This window comes from Heliangelus exortis, chromosome 2 (genome assembly GCF_036169615.1).
Source record: "Heliangelus exortis chromosome 2, bHelExo1.hap1, whole genome shotgun sequence".
NCBI lineage: Eukaryota > Metazoa > Chordata > Aves > Apodiformes > Trochilidae > Heliangelus > Heliangelus exortis.
In genome coordinates, this window is record NC_092423.1 from 99760448 (window position 1) to 99783190 (window position 22743).

The following is a 22743-nucleotide window of genomic DNA, read 5'->3' on the forward strand; positions in this document are numbered from 1 at the left end:
CAAGCACTTGTTCAGACTGCTTATTAGAAGACCGTTTCCTCAAAGAAGTTGCCTATTGTGCAAGCCTGCTAGAAGAAGCTGTAAATGAACTTGGTTTGCTGCACAGAGCTTGCTTTCTTACACAACATCTGACCTAAGCTTTGCTGTCTGTAGTATTCAGAGTTCAGAAATAATTTTGAATATTTCTCCAGATGGCAAAAAAACACAGAGATGGCAAAGGAAAGGCAGAAATCCTTGTATCTAAAAGACTGAGCTGTCATCTTTGCAGAAGAACCAAAGGCTCACAAATCAACTGCCCTGGCTCAGTGATTACAACAGGAAAAAAAAAAAAAGAAACCAGAAGAGGGATTAAAAAATAAAATGACATCACCACAAGAATGCCACCCTAGTCATTTGGGTGCAAGGAAAAACATTAGCACTCCTTGACACTTGAGCTAAAGACAAACACAGGAAAGTGTAAGTATAAAAGAGGGAAATAAAAGAACAAAATGACACAGATAGTGAGTCTACCATTACCTTCCCAATGAAGTATTCTGCTATACCTCAAACCCTACAATTTTATTTCAACAGCTTCTCAAGCTTGCATAGAAGCCTACTGAGCTCAAACAGGTTGTGATTAAGGTCCCCAGCTGATCAAGCTGCAAGGTTAGCTGAGAGTCTAAAGAATGAAGCGAATTATAGCAAACATTTGCACAAGCCTCAAACAATAAAATCAGGTTAAATGTTCTGAAGTCTCACATCAGATCTGAAGATCTATTACTCTGGGGACTCTTACCCACTGAACTACAGCTGGGTGTAACAGTGGAAGAAAAAAGCACAGGATACTTAGCTCTCTGCAGATGAACAGCACCTGTGGGTAGTTCACCATTTCCCTAGACAAACCTAGGTGTGAGAACATTTGAGCTGCCATCAACTCACATACTGAAAAACATGCATCAAAACTAGAGAGCAGTGTGCCCCACCTCCAAATCATGACATGTCAGTAACACTGAGTTATTTTATTAAAAGTCAATGATCTTTTATAGACATCTTATAGACATGATGATCTCACCCTTTCCTAGTGTTCCAAGATTAAAAATTTCTTTCCTGGAACATAAGTATATTTGGACTGTTCAACATCTGTCTGATAGCTTTTTTGTTCCCATTAACATCACAACTTACTCACTTGTCTTGACTAAAGCGCTGTTTTTTTCCTTAAACTATCTTGTAATTCACAGGTATAATATTCAAATTTTCCTCTACATCATATGGCCCATAGAAGAAAGCCACAGAACACAGCAACAGCATCCAGGCAGTTTCCACAAGACCTCTAGCTGACAATGCCAATGTTAAACTAGTCATTTATTTGGGAGTTAAATAAATAAATTAATTAATACCTTCATTTTTATTAGCTATCCCACCACTAATTTAAAAAAAAATAAAAAATAAAAAAAGACTGAGTATTAGCAATGATACCTAGAGAGAGTCAGGCTAGAACTAGCAAGAACAACTGTGCAACTGAGCCTGACATTCTCTCGATTCTTGTCCTTCCTTTGTTGCCGAGTGTCACCTGTGCCGGGCGAGGTGCCGCGCTCCACCTCAGCGGCGGCTGCCTCGGGCGGGCAGCCCCGCCAAACCGGCGCATTATTCTGCAGAACAACCGAGCACCCTTTAGCGTTTAACGGAAGACGCCAGAAACGCCTGACCCGCTCGCCCCGGGTCTCGACTCGGACGAGGGCGGGCTACCCAGACGGAACGGCACGGCCGAAATCGGCGGAGCAACTCCCCAGGCTGCAGGCAGCTGCCAAAATTCCCGAAACGGAGGCGGGGCGGTGTGTGTGTGTCTCTGTGTACACCGCCATGCCGCGCTCGGCACCCGCGCCCCGGCCGCCCGTAGAGTCCCCGCCGCCGCCTCCCTCAGGAACCGCCGCCCCGACCCTCGGGCACCCGCGGTCCGCATGCGGGGCCCCCCGGCCGGGCGGCCGGCGAGGCAGGGGCTGGGCTCGGCGGGCGAGAGGCGCGTCCGCCAGACGGTGACAGCGGCGGCCATGACTCCCGCCGCGGCTCTGACAGGCTGACAGCGGAGAGCCGCTGTCCCCCGCCGCCGCCGTGCCCACCGCGCAGAGGGCAGCGCGGGGACGGACCCGCCGCCCCGCCAGGCTGGGCGAGGGAAGTGCGGTACCCGCTGCCCGGGAAGTCAAGGCAGCGGTTACAGCCCCTGAGGCGGACACCGGGTGAGGGCTCCCCGGACGCCCCGTTGCCCGCCGCTCAGAGACAAGGGGGCGGCACCCCGCGGACGCGGGAACCACGGCGGCGGGTGGCATCGGGGGTCCCCGCCGCGCACCGGGAAGGGGTGGGGACGTCCTCTCCGGTCCTTACCTTCTCCTGGGAACCGACGGCGGGACACGTCCTTCTCCTTCTCCCACCGCTTCCTCTCTCCGTTGCGGCGCGACCGCGGGGATCCGTCAGAGGAGCGGGTGCCGCCCGTCCCCACCGGCAGTGCCCAGGGGTTCAGACGCAGCCCCGGCTGCGGCCGCTGTGGCTGTCGGGTTTGAAAACACCCCTCCCCCGCCCGCTCTCCCCCTCTCTGCCTCTCTCCGTCTCTCTCTCTCTCTCCCTCCCTCCCGGGCTGCGCTGCCGTTGCCGCTCCCCTCCACCTTCACCCCCCTTCTCCCTCCCCTCCCCTCCGCCTGCCCCAACGTCGCTGCCGGAGTTGAGCTCCGCGGAGCCCCCATTGGTCGCGCTCCGCCCACGTGACCGTCACACAGGGCACGGGACGCCAGCGGGCACGCGCTGCCGCTAACGTTACCCCGGCTGGGGAGGAAACGGCGGCGGGGGGGGGGGATGTTTTAGGTCAGCGTTAACTGCACCGCTCTGCGCTCCGACCTGAGGGCGGCGGACGCGGGATACCCGTCACCCCACCCCGGGCTCTTCGCTACTGTTGCGGGGCGCCCTGTTCCTACTCGAATAACGGGCTCGCAGTGTGCCGGGGGGGGGGAGAAGGGGGGGAGAGCATGTGTGTGTCTGAGAGGGGGAAGAGGGTGGCGCCGGGAGGGGGGAGGAAATGCGAGCACTGCGCATGTGCCGGGGCGGCCGCGCTCTTCTTGGCTGCGGCCACTGGAACTTTCTGGAAATGGCGGCGGTCCGGCTGCGCCGCGCCGGGTGGCAGGACAGGAACGGAGCGAGAGCGCTCCAGGTCCCCAAAGGCTGGACCCGAACTGGAGCAATCTCCGCGACGCCCGCTCAGCCTGCCGTACTTGTGGCTGCTGCTGCTGCCGCCCCCTCCCCGGGGAGGGGTTTATCCGGCGGCGATGGCGCAGTGAGTTTTAACAACCGGCGCAGTGCGCATGCGTAGTGGGCGCAGCTCGGTGGCGGCCGCGCATCCAAATGAGGCGGGTGCGGCTGAGTACGGGGATGTTGGGTGAAGGAGGGGCCGGTGACCTCGGTTGGGGCTAACTCGCTGCCTGGCATGGGCACATACACAGGGGCAGAGAGGAGCGCTCCATACCCGCTGGCTGCAGTTAGAGGGCCCGCGGCTTTTGGGAGAAGCCCCTTGGCGCAGGTGCGTGTGGCGCGGTACGCCCGGGGGGGACAGTTCGGGGCAGCCGTGTTGGAGAGGCTGTGGAAGGAGGAGCCCTCCGCGCCTGCTGGCCTGGTCTGCGAGCGGTTCCACCCGCACTGAGCTGTGGCCGGAGGCAGAGTCGTCGTGTGCGCCCGCCCGGCATTTCACGTCCCGGTTGCAGTGAATGTGGGTAAAGAGCAGCCGGACCTTCTGCGGGGGAGGGACATGCGGCCTTCGGCCCCGTAGACGGGTATGGTGTTGGGCCCCCTTCTAGTTATTTAAAAACAAACAAACAAACAAAAAAAAAAACAAACCCTACCGCAAAACCTACGAATTAGAAATATATCTTTTACTAATGAGGTGGATGTCGTTAAAATGCATCAAAAGGGGGTTACTAGGACTGAGCTTCGTTGTGGTTGCAACGTGAAGCACCCATCACTTGTCTGCACTTGTGAGAAGTTTTGTCTTTGCTTATTAAAACAGCACGTGTGGTTTTGTACTCATGGGTTTCTGAGTAATACAGATTGCTTCTGGAGGGTGCTGGAGATAGTATTGTGGCTGTCAGAGGGTAGGATTTTGAGAAGGCTGCAAAACAAAGGCCTGTTTGATGTAATCTGATTGCAGTGCTCACGGCAGGCAAGATTTCCTTAACATTTACTATGCAAGTCAGAAATGTGAGTTTTTCAGAATTTCAAGATTATTTTGGTTAAGGCCACCTAATCGTGTGGTCTTCCCCACTATTCTGATCTCTGCCCACCATATTCCAGCACATGTAGAGAAGAGCATTTCATTGTTCCCATCCTGCACAGCAGCTTATTGCTTAGGCAGACTTCTCTCACTTGCTCTCAAAATCTTGTACAAATGCTGGTACAGATCAGTTGTACCCTCATTTTTACTTTCATTTTTTTAGCATACCTTTTAGCATACTGTCAGCTGACCAGGAGCAGGTACAGTGGCACCCATCACCACGTAATAAAGGGTGTAACAAGAATTTTGTTCTTCCATGTTAGGTTGATTAGAGAGGCCATCACTTGAGGTGGCAAGCAAACTGAAGAGACTATAGACTCTCATCAGAAGTAGAGTAAGAAGTATTTTCCAAGATTTTTCACAGTACTATATAGGGACAGTACTGATAATTTAACAGGCTACAGGTGTAGTGCAGTGGTGTAATACTGCATTCTGATCCTTACACATCAGCAGCATGCAGTTCTAGGTTTTCAGTGTGTGCTGGTAGGTATTCACAACCAGCAGCTGAGATAATGGGGAAGGAATCTGATGAGCAATACCTTCTGCAGCAGATGTTAAGCTTTGATAATTATCTGTCAGAAACTATATGGTTCTTTATGCCTTTTTAAGAGCTACTGTTTGTACTCCTAAAAAGCATCAGTCAGTTAATTGCTATCCCTACGTTAGTTTCTCCCCCTTGTCTGCAGAAGCCACTCCCTTTTACAAAGCACAGCTGCAAAATGCCTTTGTAGCTGCCAGATGTTGGAGTGCACAGTGCTACCTTTGGTCTGCCCTCCCTAGTGAAACGTTGTGTGTTCCCAGCTTTGTCAGCTGATGTTGGTGAAGAACACACACGGCATCGGGATGAACTGTGTCATTGGAGAGTTCAGTCTGGTGAATGAAAAACTTCAAAAAAAGTACATGCATTATTCTCTGGCAGGCAACCAGCAGGTCAGCCCCTTAATGCAGGTAATATACAGCATGTGTGGAACTGAATTTTAGAGCTTCAGTTTAATGACAGCACATAGCTTCACATACCATTTTTCTAGTGGTGTAGAGGTCCTTTCCACTTTACAACATCAAATGCATGATTGTGTCTAGTGGAGCTTCTTGTTACTTCAAGCTTTCTTCCATCTGCACCAAAGGAAAAAAAACACCTCCCATTCTAGTGGATTCTTCGTGTGTCTTCTGCTTCCATGGTCTAAATTGTATTTCCTTTTCCAAGATTGTCTATTTTTCTTAAAATCTTCTCTAGGCATCTTCTTTTCCTCCCCAGTTAAAGGGCATTCTTTATTTTCCCACTTTTATACTTGCAGTATAGATATAGCATGTCAATTTTTTCATTTTCTATTCAATATTAATGGAATTAATGGGTTTATTAAACCAGAATTTTAACTGTTTAAATATTTGAAGTTTGTGTCAGCTGCCCAGAATTACTATGAGTAAACCTTTGCTAAGATTAAAAATAATGGAAATTATATCCTATTAGTATTTGTTACCTGTAGCTACTCAAGAATAGAAAAGAAGATTTGGATGTAGTAATTCTTAACATTAATTTAGAATTCCTTTATAATAATCACCTTGTTCATCCTCATAGTCCTGCATAAATTAGCATTGTGAAATTAATTTTCTATACAGTAAACAACTAAAACTAAATGTTGCAGAATCTGTATTTCTAGTTTCTGGGTTTGAAATGGTCACACTGCAACATCTGAAGCAACACAAGATAAGTTTTATTTTTTTCATGAATCACTTCTTTATACAGTGATTGCCAAACTCTTTTGATGTAGAAAGTGGGATCATAAAGCCTTATATAATTGATGAATGAAACAGGGAAGATGAGAGATGCTTATTTCTCTTCAAATATTTCACAGTTCTGTAGCTACCATGTTCAATTTCATTTTAAACAGTGGTGTATCGTAATATGGATTATGTAAATCACCCATTTCTAGTCAAGTGATTGGCAGACTGCTGCATCAGAATGACTGACATCACTAATATCCAAACTAAGAGGAAACAGCTGAGCTCCATTTTCTGCTCACGAGACAGACATCAAGATTTTCATGTACAGATGGAATAGGCAACAAAAGTACTGACAAACTACAACAGTAGTTACAAGGTAACAAATGATACTGTCCAGCTGCAGGCAATGGGAGAAGTCTGGTATCTTAGAACTTTCTTTTTGTGCAACTGAAAGTTTCAAATTTTGCAGGTCTAAAACTGTTACCCTTCAACACAGTTATGCAGTTTCACAGTAAAATACAAAACCATAAACAATTGTAATACAATAGTTCCATAATGCATGCAAAATCCTCAATTATATTCAACGCAATTATAATCAACTATTTAAAAATAGTTCTTTCATACTAGGTTAGAACGAGGTGATCCTGTATGGACTAGTGTAGAGCTGTGTTATAGAAGAGCAAACAGGTCAGTTACAGACGGGTGTATTAAAATGAGTCTTTGCATCAAAATATAATATGCTGTGTATCTCATTTTGTGTCTCTGGAGAGGTGCTGCATGGTGCCAGATGCCTGGCCTGCTATCAGGTGTGTGGTTATGACAAACACTGGAGTGACCTTTCAGAAGAGCATTCAGCAACTTGCAGATGGTGTTTTAATCTATGTACTGTTTTCTCATACACAGTGGGTCTTTTCGTGCTTATTGGGTGACGGCTTCACTCATTACTTGTCTTTATCAAACTTTTCCATTTGTATGCAATTCACTGATTTAATTTAGAAGGGATAGTGAGTTTTACATACAAATAATAAATGTATATTTTGCTCTCAGAAATACCAACAGTTAAAACTATTTGGAACTTCAAGGAACTTCAGAGAGCCTACTGAAATAAAGGTGGGGCATGAACAGACTATATGAGATAATCATGCTGCAGGGAGATCTGTAGATAGAAAACTTGACTCAGGAGAGGAAAAATAGTTTAGGAAAGCACTGTTAATCAGAAACAGAATATAAAAACAAATTAAATATAATATAGCATTAAAAAAAAAAGATACTATTAAGCTCCATGTATTACATTAATTGTATTAAGAATGTCAAATGTTCTTCTTTCCTAATTTATGTTTAAATATATATATGTACATATTTAAAGAATTTCTCAAGAGTTTGCAAGCATATGTATTGTGTCCACTTGCAGTCAATTAAAAAAATTATATCCGAACATTTTTATACTGGGAGAAACACCTGTTTACAGATTAGTTCTGCAAAGCTGATGCACAGCAGTAAAGTCAAAGGATCTGTTAGTCAAATAACTAGTTTCATGTATTACTACGATTATAGCTATGTATTAAAGAGTTCTGGTGTATTGTGTCTTCCCCCAACTGCATACCTTGGCTGTACTGAATAAATTTTTACAGGAAGTGGTTTCTTGTTGCTGTTCATTCTATTAGAGTACTGCTGCTACTTGGAGGGGTGGAAAGGGGTGTTGGGTTGTAACTTGATAATTTCTACTGGAGAGTGATCAGAAAGAATGTAAAATTAGGCTCAAAAAGAACCACTTCTTACTGAATCTACCAGATTTTTTTTTTTTTTTTAAACACAACTGTTAAGGCCACCCTTCCTGTTTGTTCTTCTGGTTTTAAACTGCAATTAAAAGTAGCAGCCAGTGCAGTTTTGTCAGCTCATCTCCTTGTAGTTTGTTTCTGTGTGCATTTGCCAGACTTGTAATTTAGTTCAAAGAACCTTTCAATGGCAGATCAAAAGATGCAACTTTCAACACAGTGGTCTTAAGTGGACTCCTTCAGTGATTCATAGAATTATAATTATGGTTTACATTAGTTTAAACTGTAGTAAGTTAGATATTCTAATTGCAGATGCTTTCTTTTAAAAAAAAAAAAGTATTAGAATGCACAGTTTTACTGAGATTAAAGTTACTTTATTATTTTCAGACAGTTCCTCCTATGACAAAAATCATTACAGGTCAGCTCGAACTCCAAAACCTGGTCCTTTGGGTGGTTCAGTGAGAGAAGTAAGGCCACCAGCTGGCTCACAAGAAAAGCGTCCACTCCTGAAAAAAAAAAAGAAAAAAAAGTAGTTTTATTAATTTCTGGTATTGTTGCAACCTCAGATACTGTTTAATTAGTCAACAGAAGACAGTTACAAATCTGACTTAGGGCTGAAGCCATTTTTTTGTTTCATTCTTCCTATTCCTCTTCCAGAAATGTGATGCTACTCTGAAAAGGTTCCAAATTTAAGTAGTGACAAAGAGTTTTGTGACTAAAATGCAAAGTAGGACAACTGATTTTCTTTCTTATTTATCCAGAGGTTGGCCAGACAAAACTGATGGTGATCCCATCAAAAGGCAGTATTCAATAGCATCCGTCCTATTTTTGTTAAAGATGCTTCCCCGTGTTTAGAAACTGTAACTGTGTTGAGTTCAGTGTTCTTGTATTGAAAAAAATCATAGAAACAGCAGGACAGATAATACACCCAAGTCAAATTAATTCATTTATATAAACATAGCTGTAGGCAGGCTAACAAAGAACACTGGGAAACGATAGATGTGAAAAACTTAAAGACTGCAAGCTTCTGAAAGGGTTGTGATTTCTGAGGTTTTTTTTCAGGGACAAAACAACAAAAAAACACCCCACAAAAACCCCACAAACCAACAAAAAAAACCCAAAACACAAACCAAACAGCCAACGGGCATTTTTTGATTTACATGATCCAGACAAACAAATCCAACAGGTGATATCATTCCCCTATCAGGTTACTAAACCAATTCAGAATAGATTGTTTTCACATTTCATGCTTCTCTAGTCAGTCATCAAGAACAGAAAAATTCTTTGCTCAGTTTTTCCCAACTGCTTTGTCTTTCAATATGTAGAAAGTTCACTAAATTAACTGCTGCTTTTTAGCTGTAGGTTGGGAACATGAATCACTGATGGAGGAATTTAGTTTCTTAGATCAGCCTTCAAATAGTTGGCCATTATTATTCAAATATAGCATACCTCGGGCCAGGTTTGGGAACTTTGCCAGCCTTTAGCTCATCAATTATTTCTTCGATATCTTTGGGTGTCAAATCTTCCTGTTAAAAAAATATTAATCATCATATCATTGACAACATAGAAAAAGTCAGCAATTATGTTACTTGTACCATTTAAAATTCACCAGATGGTTCTTTTAGGTATGATTCTAGCATACATAGTTTTGATCCTGTCCATTAACACACATAGTGGTTCAAAGAATTAGAAAAACTAAAAAGCATACAATGTTGAAATTTTTGTTTTGCATACAGTTGCAGAAATTATGTTTAGCAATGCTGATTCAGCTCATCCATAACATGGGGTTATGTTTTCAGCTTCCTTGGCATATCAGGGAGCTGGATTGCTGCCTACCCACTATACTCACGCCACTGCACATACTGCAAATGGTGTCTGCTGTGGCAAAAACCCCTGTGGGTATGGTTCAAGAGAACAACAGTTCAAAAATTAATCAGGCTGTGATAACAAACTATTTTAAAAATAAGGTTTCTTTTAAAGCTGGACTCGGTCAATACATTAATTCCTTTGGTCTGATGGCATCCAACTGAGCTGTAATTCAGAAGACTAAAAGTTCAAAAATAGCCCTATACCAGTCCAACAGACTTTCCAACAGGCTGCTTTAAAGTACTTTCAAAAGCTCATCACATGTCTGCACAAAAATGCATCACCCTACTTGTGTGAATCTAGACTGTTAACTGAAAGAAAAAATAAATGGATACAGATGAAGTGTTCTGGGAAGAGGCCAAGATGCTCTAGGTTGTAACTTGTCCCTGCCAATAGGAATTTAAAGTAACTGACCAAACCTTCTGAAACAAGTGAAAATACAGGTAAGCCAGCAAAGTTTAAGATTTTAAAAGGGAATGTCATACTTACATAGTAATTGTCATTTATTTGTACCATCGGTGCATTTACACAGGCACCTAAACATTCCACTTCTATCAGCGTAAAGAGTTTATCTGGTGTTGTTTCCCCAACTTTTATGCCTAAATCAATAAAGAATATTACATTCATCAATGGATATTAAACAAGATAAAGCATGAATCTGAGTACTCCATAATCTTAACATTACTTGTATTTTTGGCCTTAAAAACATTTGTACAGTTAAATTCTCTTATGAGTCCAAAATGTTTCCATTAAACAAAAGTCTAATAACCTATGAAGTCAGTTTTCATATTCATTTTTCATACCTCAAGCTTACAGGTATGATTTGTTGAAAAATAACTATAAAATAGACCATTTGAAGAATCAGAACAGCTCTACTCAGGAACATTTTTAGTAAACAAGACAACAGAATGGAAAAATAGAGAAAACAGCTTTCATGTGCTGATATGAAATATATACACATACACACACATACAGTATTGAGTATTACATTCCCAAATTATCCAACTTCCAAGCATTAACACTTAGCCACAAACTCATAAACAACTTCCAGGCTTATACAAAACCTCTAATTTCCTGAACAATATATACTTAGCTTCCATGACACCTTATTTTTCTAGTGGTATACAGACCTTCCCCAGAGGGCAGGTTTGCATCTCAGCATCTGATCTTGACAAAATACTCCACGGAAAATGAATGCTGAAAAGCAGTTTTCCTCTATAGTTATTAGAAGTGGTGGAGAACTAATAAAAGTCTAAGTAAGGCCTGTGTCTCCACAAGAGCTACAGAATCATCCTTAATGCTTTGATTTCTCAAGCTAAGAGTTTCATTTAAAATTAAGCTATTTTGCAATAAAAAAACTAAGGCAAATGTCATCTATATATGCCTTTGGCATGCAAGACAATAAGCAGCTGTTCTGCAGCTCTTATCATAGTGGTTCTTAGGAAGAGCTGGTAGTTCCTGATCACCCCCCCATAACCAAGGAAGAAAGAACAACAAACACCATGAGTTCTCATAATGCAATGCTCTCAATTGACTTTTTCCATAGAAAATTCCTAACTTATATTAACATCAGATCTGCCATCCAGAGGGACCCTGACATGCTACAAATATAGTCCTGTGCAAACCTCATGAAGTTCAACAAGGCCTAGTGCAAGGTCCTGCACCTGGGCTGGGGCAATGGGGGGACTGACAGCAGCCCTGACAAGAAGGATGTTGGTTGATGAAGAACATGAGCCAGCAATGTGCACCTGCAGCCCAGAAAGCCAAGTATGCTGGGCTGCTTTTAAAAGAAGCATGACCAGCAGGTTAGGGGAGGTGATTCTCCCCCTCTACTCCATTCTCATGAAACCCCACCTGGAGTACTGAATCCAGCCCTTCAGGTCCCAGCAAAAGAAAGATATGGACCTGACTGACTGGGCCATGAAGATCAGATGGCTGGAGCACATCTCCTTTGAGAACAAGCTCAGAGAGTTGGGGTGGTTCAGTCTGGAGAAGGCTCCAGGGAGACCTTATAGGAGCCTTCCAGTACCTGAATGGGACCTAAGCCAAGGAGGGACTTTTCACATAGACATAAAGCAATAGGACAAGGATTAATGGTCTTAAAATGAGAGTAGATATAGGTTAAATATTAGGAAAAAACTATTTCCTGTGAGGGTGGCGAGACACTGGCACAGCTTGTCCAGGGAAGTTATGGATGCCCCCTCCCTGGAAGTGTTTATGGCCAGTTTGGATGGGGCTTTGAGCAACCTGGTCTAGGGGGAGGTGTCCCTGCCCATGGCAAGTGGGTTGGGAACAGATGGTTTTTAAGGCCCACTCCAGCCCAAACCATTCTATGAGTCTATCACCTAACTTAAGGAAAAAAAACCCAAACCCTCACATCTTTCATATACCTTAAAAATCTTATTTTGCATATGAAAAAGGGCCACAGCATTCAGAGTCCACTCCTCTATATGGAATATGGCTTACTTTCTCAGTCCAAGGGTCATATTAGAATGCTGCATTTCCTGGCAAATTGCCTTGGAAAATCACTTTAAGGCCACTCCATGGTACTGCGGACAATGGCCTTTTCTGCTTTACTGTACTGATATCTTTAAAAACAAAGAATAAATGCCAAATCTGAGCTCTGAAGTTTATAGTGGCTATTTTCCAATGATTTGATTTCCAATACTAGTTCTCTGTCCCCACCAGATGAAAAAATCTGTATCATTAAATAAAAGGTTAAAATAAATTACAAGAAGTCTATCTGTATTAATTGTAATTACAAATTTGTGTCATACCAAGTTTCTTCTTAATGGCTTCTAAAATGCTATCAGAGTCCCGCAGCATGCAAGGCGTGGTAGTGCAGACCTGAATGTGGTATTTCCCAACAGGCTTGCGATTATACATTGTATAGAAGGTTGCTACTTCATAGACTCTCATGGGAGGCATTTCTAAAATTTCAGCAACCTGTAACAAGGGCAAAACAGACACTACAGTGAATCCTCACAGGGCATCAGTAAAGGCATTTAACAAACCATTTCAGTAAAGCCACCTGTCCTGTACCTGCAGTAAGGGATAAATAAGGAGGGGATGGATATCAAAGCACAACTGCATTCAAGTGCTGAGAAAAGACACTCAGGTTACTCTGATTGGTGTCACCCTGCTCTGTGTCACAAGGGCACTAAGCCATGGGAGGTTAGCATAGTGAGGAGCTCAAGTCCATTCCCTTCAGCATCACACACACAGATGCAGAGAGTGAGCTGGGCTCCAGCTGCTTTCATAGTCAGCTCCAGCTCATACTGCACTTCTGCTCTCCTGCTGTGTGAACACACAAACTTGTACAAGTGTGCCCACACTGACCCACGTAAGCCTTTAGGTAAGGAATTCTCACAGGTTGGTGCTATGCTCGCCTCAGTCAGATGCAGCAGGGCTGTCCCAGGTTCTGTGACACACTGGGGCTGGCCGCGGAAAGCCCACGGCTACATCTGCAGATTGGCATCACAGCCAAGGAACAGGGAGTGAAGTGCAGTCTCCATGGAGCCGGTTCTGGGGGAAGTATCCCTGACCTCATTAACTTGGAACCCTGGCAAACTGCTCAGGTTAAGTACTGGCTCAGTTTTCAAAATGTAACTGGTTTATATTCCAGTCTCTATAGCAGGGAAGTAACAAACCACAGAAAATACTTCTTCACTTAAAAATCTTAAGATCATTTTAAACATAATATCAATCTGAAACTTAAATTAAATACATGAAAATACTTTCCCCATTCACTTTTCCTTGAAGCTTCAGGCTTTCTGCTATACTGTAGACACAGTCACAGATAAAATTTGCAGTTTTCTAAATGAGCACTTAACTCCTTTAGTAATTTCTGTAATGCTTAGCACATCTTGAGGGAATTTAAAACTTCTCACTGTAAAACATGTCAGATTGTAACACAAAATATGACAGGTTTATTCATATGAATATAAACTAATTTTTTAATTTCTTGGGATTTGATTATTGTTACGCAGCCTGTCACTTTGGAACAGTGCAATTGCTTGCTTCCTTATTTTGAAACAGTCTCTTTAATTACTTTGGTGAGTTTTCCAGACACTTGCTGTGAAGCATTCTAAAACACTACTAACACACACTACCACTAATGCTCCTTTGCAGAAGTCTTTACGAGTACAGAGACTAAGTACAAACCTGGAAATGTGTAATGCCACTATTTTGAGATGAGAAAAATGCCACCATTGCCCTTTTTACTTTTCTCAAATTCAGCAGAAAAAAAAAAATAAAGTTTCTGTTCCTACTTTCAGGATAATTCTAGGAAACTCACAATAATTCTCTAGTTTCTACCAATGGTGTAACATCATGTAAACAACACAGCCTTAAGTTATCTGCATTAATTTTCCCTTTTATTTTTTAAAATGTAGTATCATAGGGAATTCTTACAATTCTGTGCCCTGCCTTTGATAAATAAATGCTAATATTCCAGTGATATATTTAAAGAAAACAGTAAAATCATTCCTGAAAGATAATTAAGTGCCAAATACCTTGTTCATAGCTGATATGGGCAACCATCCGTGCTGTCTTTGAGCCAAATCTAGTACTGCCATGACAGCTGCAGACTTGTGTCCCCCTGGGTAGTTGTTTATGATTGCTTCTATTCGCTTTTTAAAGGGAAAGATGAAAAAAATGCATCAGTACTGATCCAAAACCAAAGCCTTGAATTGTATTTACGTAATTTTTTTTTTTGTCTGCATACCTTCAGGTTTTCAGGTGTGAACTCAAATGGAGTATCTGGATTATTTTCAGGACTATCTCTGTGCTTCAGGAAAAGAGAAAGAAAATATGTAAAAATAGGGTTGTGAGGAAATAATATAGGACAGATTTACTGTTGTAAAGTATCTTTTCATTAGACAGCTACAGTTCAGTTGCTTGAGTAAGACATATATTCATAGTTTCAAATTCCATAGTACTCAGTTTCATAGTACTCATTTAAAAATTATTAAATATTTGAGAAAGTTATGAAAAGTATAATTATTGCAACACTCAGATTAATCATTTATTACTGTTACTTCCTATTAGAAAAATATTTCTTGAGGAATATGGTGTTCTCAAAATAATACATTTTATTAACATAGTACATTAAGTACAGTTCGGCAATTATGTTCAAATTAATCACAGATAGATTAAGAATCCTGTGATACAGGATTAATACATTAATAACCAACAAAGGACTAAAAGAGCTGCCCGTTTTTAGTTTTTCCTATGAAACATTAACTATGAAAACTTACTCTTGCTATGTAACTCTTGCCATGTACAGTGTTTGCACATTCAAACACAGATTAACCCATTTACATATACTTCTTAACTTTTTTTTTTATACTTTAACTCTTTAATTGCAGATACAATTCTGAGAAGAGTATTCAACTGTCAGAATGGAGAGAGCAGAATTTTGAATTATTATTTCAAATATAAGATATTCTATATAATTTTTCAGGTGGTCCTCTACAGAATCTCAAATTTAAATTAATTCTATTTTTAGGAAGTTTGGAAGTCTTTTTAAGAAGTGATAATAATAAAATCTTAGTTCTAATAAAGATCCCTATCTACCAGAAAAACGTTTGGCACAGAATTTTCAGTTCTCTAAACAGGTCATTATGGTATCATATCCTTGAAGTATTTACTGCTAAATTTTATTTCAAACTTTATAGTTATCGAATCAAGAAAGTTTCAAATTAAATGAAGGAGAGTTTGAGGGAAAACACAAGTTATACTTGGTGCTTGATGCTAAACATAATCCACAACCAGCTAGTAATATAAGCTTTAAAAGTACATTTAGGAGAAAAAATCCCACTCTGCTGACTTATGCTTTCATCATTTTTTAAAGTTACCGAGGGTGATTTTATATTTTCTACACTGCATTCTTATTAAGCAACACAGGATTTAATGAAAAATCTCAACACTGCAGAATACTTATATACCACAAGACTGTCATCAGTGCAGTACTTAAAATGCATTTGGTCCATAGCTACTCTTGGAGTCTTAAGTTCTCATAAAGAAATATCAAAAGGTCAAATCCTTAACTTCAGCTACATCTGTTGGTCTAGAGAGAGATTTCTGTTGCTTGTCCCATCCACAGCCTGGAGCAGACAGTACTAGTACCAACAATTTGAGAGCATGTACCCCTACCACAGTTCCAAGTCAAATATGGAACTACAGTCAATATATACTTTGCCACCAAGGATTACTTTCCCCTCATAACAGGAATTACAGAAAGATAACTATTTCCCTTTGAATACACTAATATTTTAATAAGTATTAATTTATTGCATATAGTGTGGTCTAGAAGATAACATAAAAAAGCTTTTAGGAATACAATTGCCACTGTTTTAGACTGTCCCTTCCAGATAAAAGGATTTGACTATTCATAAGCAGTGTTGGTGAGGGTTTTCTACCTATTTTAATGGAAGTCCTCAAAAAGAGGCTGATGGAGGAAAAACTGATTGGAAATACTGTGGAACAGACCTGTTCCCTTACAGATCTGTTCTAGGTCTTAGCTGCACAGATCAAATCCATGAGTCATTATAAGTATTTCCGTAACTCAACTTTTCCTTCTCAAATGTGTATGCCAGTTTTATTTCAAGCTGCTATTTTGGCTTCCACAGCTATTTGACACAGGTACAACTGTACTTGATCTCAATTTCTTTAGCAAATAAGTTATTTGATTTAGTAAAATCTCCCTCTTTGTCTATCTAGATCAGCTGTTGTTTTTCAGGGTACCATCTCTGAACTGATATCCTTGAATACCCTTAATATGAAGAGGAAAATAAAAGACTTTTTATCTGCAGCTACAGCTTGCCACACAGTTGGTTATGTGCAGTGAGGCTCCAAGCTATGTTGTAAAAGCTACAGCACAGGGAAATAGTAAATAAGAACACATCACCTTTTTTTGTTTTCCATTTTTCTATATAGGCTTCATCTAATTCTGTGCTGTGATGACTTCAATAGTTTTCACTGAGCTTACAGAATTCTGGGCCTACTGAGCTGTTAGGAATTTATCAATCACACGCTTCCTAGTCTTCCATTTGGCTGATGAGGATGCACCATTTATCTGATATTTACATGAGCTTCATTGCTCCTGAATGATATGGATGCAATTCTGCCTGGGGTTTTTTTTGTGCGTGGTGGATTTTTGTTTTGTAGTTTTTTGGTTGGTTGGTTAGTTGTTTTCTTGTTAAGATACATATTTTGGAGAGCAAGATTAGAATTAAGGACACAGTAAGAATACTATGCTAAATCACAGTGTGGTCGAGGTTGGCAGGGACCTCTGGAGGTCATCTGGGCTGAACCCCCTTTTTCAAGCAGGGACACATAGAGCTGGTTGCCCAGGACCACATCCAGATGGCTGCTTCGGAATATCTGCAGGGTGAGGAGACTCCACAAGCTCTCTGGGCAACCTGTGCCAGTGCTTGGTCACCCTCACAGTAAAGACATCTTTCCTGATGTTCCCTCTGTTGTTTTCCTGACCGTTCCCTCTGCTCCTAGCACGGGGCATCACTAAAAAGCATCTTGCTCCATCCTCTTTTCACTCTTTCTGGAAGTGTGATCTAGCTGCCTGTGATGGCACCAGGCTGAGCTTAATGGTAAACCAAGTCTCCTCTTGCCTGTTTAAGGAAAAAAAGGAGTTGCAGTAGAACTTTTTTTCTGTATGCTTCTGATAACATGGAAGAAAAAACTTGCATGAAAAAAGTTTGGAATACAAGGGCATGCAAATCAGCACTGCATTTAAATACTATATTTAAGACAACTAGGTTCCCTGCCAGCATGTGCACTGCTCTTTCAAAACAAATATATTGTGTGCATTTTCCTTCCTCACATAAATATTTCCTATATGGGAACTGCAACAAGCACCACCAATATGTTTTGCAAAACAACACCAAGACACTGGAGTATAAAATGATGTACTGCTAATCAAGAGGATGACCACAACAGATTAAAGTTAATCCCAGGTAAGCCTACTATTCCTCCACAAGCAGTCATTTTCTTATTGTATATGAACAGCTAGCATTACTTAAATGTCTTCAGCTCAACTCAGCAAAAGAGTTTCCATAGAAATCTGCTGTGTTTAACATCTGAGATTTGCTCTGAAGGTCTTTAGTTGTAGTCAGGGCAAATTTACATGCACACAGAAAGACATCCAACTATTTTCTTCCCATCCTTTTATTTCCTATTTACTTTTACTTTTTTTGGAGAGCAGCATAGGGGGGACCAGGGGGTGCTGGTAGATGGAAGGATGACCACGATCCAACAATGTGCCCTTCTGGTCAAGAAGGCCAAGGGCATCCTGGGGTGCATTAGAAAGGGTTTGGCCAGTAGGTCAAGAGAGGTTCTCCTCCCCCTCTACTCTGTCCTGGTGAGGCCACATCTGGAATATTGTGTACAGTTCTGGGCCTCTCAGTTCAAGAAGGACAGAGAACTACTTGAAAGAGTCCAGTGCAAAGTGACCAAGATGATTAAGTGGGTGGAACATCTGCCTTCTGAGGAAAGGCTGAGGGAGCTGTGTCTGTTCAGCTTGGAGAAGAGGGGAATGAGGGGTGACCTCATCAATGTTTATAAATATGTCAGGGGCGAGTGCCAGGAGGATGGAGTCAAGCTTTTCTCAGGGGTGACTAATAATAGAACAAGGAGCAACAGTTATAAACTGGAGCATAGGTGGTTCTGTATAACTATTAGGAAGAATTTTTTCACTCTAAGGGTGACAGAGCACTTGAACAGGCTGCCCAGGGAGGTTGTGGAATCTCCATCCCTGAAGACATTCAAAACCCACTCGGATGGGTTCCTGTGTGACCTGCTGTAGGTGACCCTGCTCTGGCAGGGGGATTGGACTAGATGATCTTTCAAGGTCTCTTCCAACTTTCTACGATTCTAATAAGAACATTAAAAATACTAACAAAAAAACAAACAACAACGAAAAAAACCCAATCCCATAAGATAAACCGTCATGCAAACAAGTCTCCTATGCTCTGCTAGCAAAAATTGTGCTTTGGATTAAAAAAAAAAAGCATAAATGATGCTATTAAATAAAACAGCTAGATTTCACAAGTAGCTAACTAATACACACTAATTCTTTTCTACTTCCCTGTCTCTCTTTTCAGGCTCCTCCCTCCAGCAAATAATTTAAGCAGTTACATAAGTCTTGAAAAATGCCTGAAGAATTTACAAAGCTATATAAGTTCTACACCAGACACCAACTTCTATGAAGAGTATGCCAAAGACACCTTTTGCCTGTCTTCACCAATCTCAAGCTACACTTGAAGTTTCCGAAGCTGTCAGCCTATACTGTTTCCTTTATGCCTTGAATACCAGCTCTCACTCCATAAATCATCAATGACTGCTCAGGTTTCTGGAACAGCACATGAAGCACGTACTGTAATCCCACTGACTTCATCTTATGAGAAAAGCAGTAGACTCAGTGGCAGAAAGGCAACAACAAAAAAAAAATCTGTCCAGAACTGCTGAGCACTTCTTTTCAACAAAGCAGTCAATTCCCTAGTGAAGTGCTGATTTCTACTAAATGTTGGAACAATAATACCACACTGCTCAGCTGCTGAATTGCAGACTAGATAAAGCTCTGAATGGAGCAAAATGGGATGGAATATACCTCTCTCAGAAGCTTCAGGTTCTCTTTAGCAGTAGACAGACATGCCTGCTTTACACATGTAAATCTGAGGGCTTTTTTTTGGAATCGCTATTAATAATTAAAAACGCTATGATGACATCTAATTGGTTGGACTGGATGGTCTGAAATGTCTTTTCCAATCTGAACAATTCTGTTATTCTAATTGCCTTAATTATGAATGCAACATGCTATATGACATAATACAAACAAGACCTGCACTTTTCAGCTGCTAGTGGACAGGGCTATACCTGGACCCAAGGGTAATTCTGTGGCTAATTTTAGAAATCCAGAAATTGTGCCTGCAAAGCATTTCATGAGCTTCAATTACAAACTCAACTAACTTCAAATGAATAAGAAAACAAGAACTGTAAAGTTAAAAGTCTCATCTGCAGTCACACAAATGCTATCACCATGACTAGTAATAAAAAAGAGCTTTCATTATGTAAGAAATAAAAAGCCAAAACCAAAAATAAAACCTTTTGAAACTCCATTGCCACTTCAATAAAAACTGAAAAAAACCCCACTTCTTTGTAAATTCTAGTAGGCTTCTACAGCAAGTATTGCCCACCAAAATCTTTGCCCACCCTGTCTTCAGGGATGGAGATTCCACAACCTCCCTGGGCAGCCTGTTCAAGTGCTCTGTCATAGATTTTTAAAAGTCTATGCCAAAATCTTCTTACACATTCCCCTTACAGTTAGGTAGAAAACTACTTACCACAAATAAGGCTCCTCCACTGGCATTGCGGACTGCTGCCCTATGTAAGTTTTGGATTTGTCTTATCTACAAACAAAATGAAGAAGATAAAATTAATAGTTAATAATTTACATAACTGCTAGTGGCTGCTTTCAGAACCAGCTTGATTTCTACTCTAATTGTAAGCCATTAATTCTTATGTCATCACTAATAATCAGAGTTAAGCGTAAAGATGAATATTAAGTGCTCTTCTGTACTGTTAGGAGGGCACATCTCTCAATTCATCTTGACCATTTTATACAATATCAAAGTTACAGGATTTAACATCAAACATGTAACACTCTGCCCCAGCTTTAACTCCCTTGAATACAAATTCTCATCAAATATCTAACGAAGAATTTTCCAATTTGTTATTTCACAGCTCGTCCTTTGAAAAGTTTGCAGAAACTATGATTATTAAAATTCTTCTTGGGTAAGCACTTAAATGCTGCTTCAGTTTTTAACTAACTGAATAGCGAGATTAGGCTTAAGAGAACAAATTTAAGAGCCTGAAATATCAACAGGACACAAGACATGTAAGTTTTGTTCATCTACTCTCTGTAGTCCCTGTTAGGATCCACCATGTCAAAACAGATCAAGATCACTATAATCTAGCCAGCATTACAAAAATCATACTGCCACATGCAAACATTCGATTAAAATTAATTCTCTATCAATTTTGTATTATTTTTGTACAGACCACTCTATACCACTTTTGAGACTTCTTGAAGAGTAGTATATTAAAAACAAATCCCCTCTTAATTATTTAACTTCTGTATAAAATTTGTGCGATTTCAAGTGGATCAGCATCAAAATAGTAAAAATAGAGGCATGAGGTCACATGTGAAATCCAAGCTTAAGTATCAGAGAACTACAGTCCCTGCTGTGCTCTAGGAGCAACCTGATCAGCTCTATCATTTCAGCAGCAGATCATGTGGTTTCACTGGATGGCTCCAGTCTTTCCCTGTCATGTGATCAGTCTTTCCCGGAAGTACTGGATTTACTATGCAATTGTGTATATTATGTACCATGCACTCATCTCCTCTGTTTTGCTCTCTGCTTCTGGCTCATCTGAAAGCAGCAGCCAGGAGAGCAATTCATCTCCTGCCCTTCTGTGTCAGAGGCCAAAATGAACTCTGGGACAACTATGGACTTCTGATCGTTCCAGAGTGCCACCCTTTCAATGTCACTACTTACCAACTAATATGAAGCACACTGAATAAATTGCACTGGCACGCCAATTTGAGTGCCCTCTTGAAACCAGACAACATGTAAAATTCAGAAAAAATACTAAAAAAGTGTAGGTGGACCATGCAAATACACTGTCTACAGACAGTGCTGAAAGAAGTGCATGATGATTGGATACTTTGGTATAAATCCTACTGAGTCCTAAGCAAATATAAAACATATGCTAAGGGGACCACCACTACACTGTAAGCTTCAGATTTCTAATGGCAAGATGCAGCCTCCTACACAAGTAACAATTTCAAGAGAAAATCCTTTATTCTATGCAAAGATACTGTAATATTAGTTTCCAAGAAATAAAACCTGTAAAATTCAGACTTTAAGAAGAAATAGAGTAAGACCCTATTTTTTGCACTGCTCTAAAAGATTTCAATTAGTCGACTCAGGATTGAAAAACAAACCAAGGGGCTTCCTTCCAATGGTCAGTCTTACGCACACGGGCAACTTGAAAAATTTTCCATTTGGGAAGCTTCCCAATAACCTACAAGAAGCACCAAGCATTTACTGCCGGAGGCTTTTTTCACTCGACGCAGGCAACGCAGCTCTAGAGCCGGTCAGGTAACTCCAGCAGGCCTCGAGGGCGAGGGCGAGGGTGACACCCGGCAGAGACGCCCTTCCACCGGCTGTACCAGGCCTCTTCTCCCTGAGGCCCTGCCCCGCCGGGGGCCCTCGCCGCCTGCCCACTGCGGGGGCCGCATCCACCTCCCACCCCCTTTCCCCACCGCGGCCTCTCGCCTCATCCCGGCCTTTCTCTGCCGCGGCCTCCTCCAGCCGAGCAGGCGCCCTGCCCCGGCCAGCGGGGACAGACGTGTCGTCGTCGTCGCCGCCGCCGCCGCCGCCGCAGCAGCCTCCCCCTTACCGAATGTGCGGCCGCAGCCCGCAGGGGAGCACACAGGAACATGGCGACGGCGAGAGAATCAGCAGCCCCCAAGCCCCCTTCCCTCCCCTCCCTTTTCCTTCTCCTTGAGGCCCGCGGTCGCCCTCCGCGCGGCGCCAAGGAGACCCGCCCCGCGCATGCGCCACCCGTGCCCGCGCGGCGGGAGCGCGCCCGCTGAACTGGGGGGTGTGGGGGCTGTTGGTGGGGGGCGACCGTTGGTGACCGTTAGTAGCCGTTGGCAGCCGTTGGCGGGGTGGTCGTTGGTGCTTTCCGTTGTGATGTCCGCCGACCCAAAAGGAGTAGGTGGCCGCTGACTTGACTCAGCTAGCAGGTGTATGGTGACTGCCTGCTCCGGAAGGTGAAGTCACCCAGGCTGTCCTTCTTGCGGGTGTGGAATCGCCGGTCCTGTCAGCCGTGGAAGGTTTTTGTGAAACGATGCAAGAAAACTGCAAGATCTGTTTGAGAACATTCCGGGACACACATCGGAGTGAAAAAGTAAATCTCTTTCGAAGCAAGGACGTGTAATAAGAAGCAGGAAGTTGGACAAACTGCTGAGGTGGTTTTGCTCCTGTTTGCCTCTCCTTTCTACCC

At 42.1% G+C, this 22743-nt stretch overlaps 2 protein-coding genes and 2 long non-coding RNA genes across 5 annotated transcripts in view; 2 read left to right on the forward strand and 2 right to left on the reverse strand.

Annotated features, from left to right (window-relative positions):
• Window positions 1–2496, reverse strand: part of ANKRD12 (ankyrin repeat domain 12) — a 60088-nt gene extending 57592 nt beyond the window's left edge. For both annotated transcript variants that reach the window (XR_011724481.1, XM_071737163.1), the window contains exon 1: window positions 2359–2496. The gene's annotated coding sequence lies outside the window, so the exon portion shown is untranslated. The remainder of the gene's footprint in view (window positions 1–2358) is intronic.
• Window positions 1–22743, forward strand: part of LOC139793074 (uncharacterized) — a 155354-nt gene that overhangs the window by 120260 nt on the left and 12351 nt on the right. The gene's annotated exons all lie outside the window — the stretch shown is intronic.
• On the forward strand, window positions 3406–20476 carry LOC139793073 (uncharacterized). Its single transcript, XR_011724483.1, has 2 exons — window positions 3406–3541; window positions 18774–20476. It is a non-coding gene; the product is annotated as an uncharacterized lncRNA (long non-coding RNA).
• Window positions 8114–22485, reverse strand: NDUFV2 (NADH:ubiquinone oxidoreductase core subunit V2). Its single transcript, XM_071737168.1, has 8 exons — window positions 22135–22485; window positions 20013–20078; window positions 14378–14440; window positions 14166–14282; window positions 12429–12597; window positions 10141–10250; window positions 9235–9311; window positions 8114–8291 (listed from the first exon to the last, which is right to left on the reverse strand). The coding sequence occupies exons 1-8, from the start codon at window positions 22174–22176 to the stop codon at window positions 8198–8200; spliced, it is 738 nt and encodes a 245-aa protein (XP_071593269.1). The 5' UTR covers window positions 22177–22485; the 3' UTR covers window positions 8114–8197.

Coding starts and splice junctions, on each gene's coding strand:
- NDUFV2 (XM_071737168.1), bottom strand. CDS start 22,176: ATGTTCCTGTGTGCTCCCCTGCGGGCTGCGGCCGCACATTCG. Junction 12,598..14,165: donor CCATATCAGCTATGAACAAG/GTATTTGGCACT, acceptor CCCTTGTTACAG/GTTGCTGAAATTTTAGAAAT. Junction 8,292..9,234: donor GTTCCCAAACCTGGCCCGAG/GTATGCTATATT, acceptor TTTTTTTTTCAG/GAGTGGACGCTTTTCTTGTG.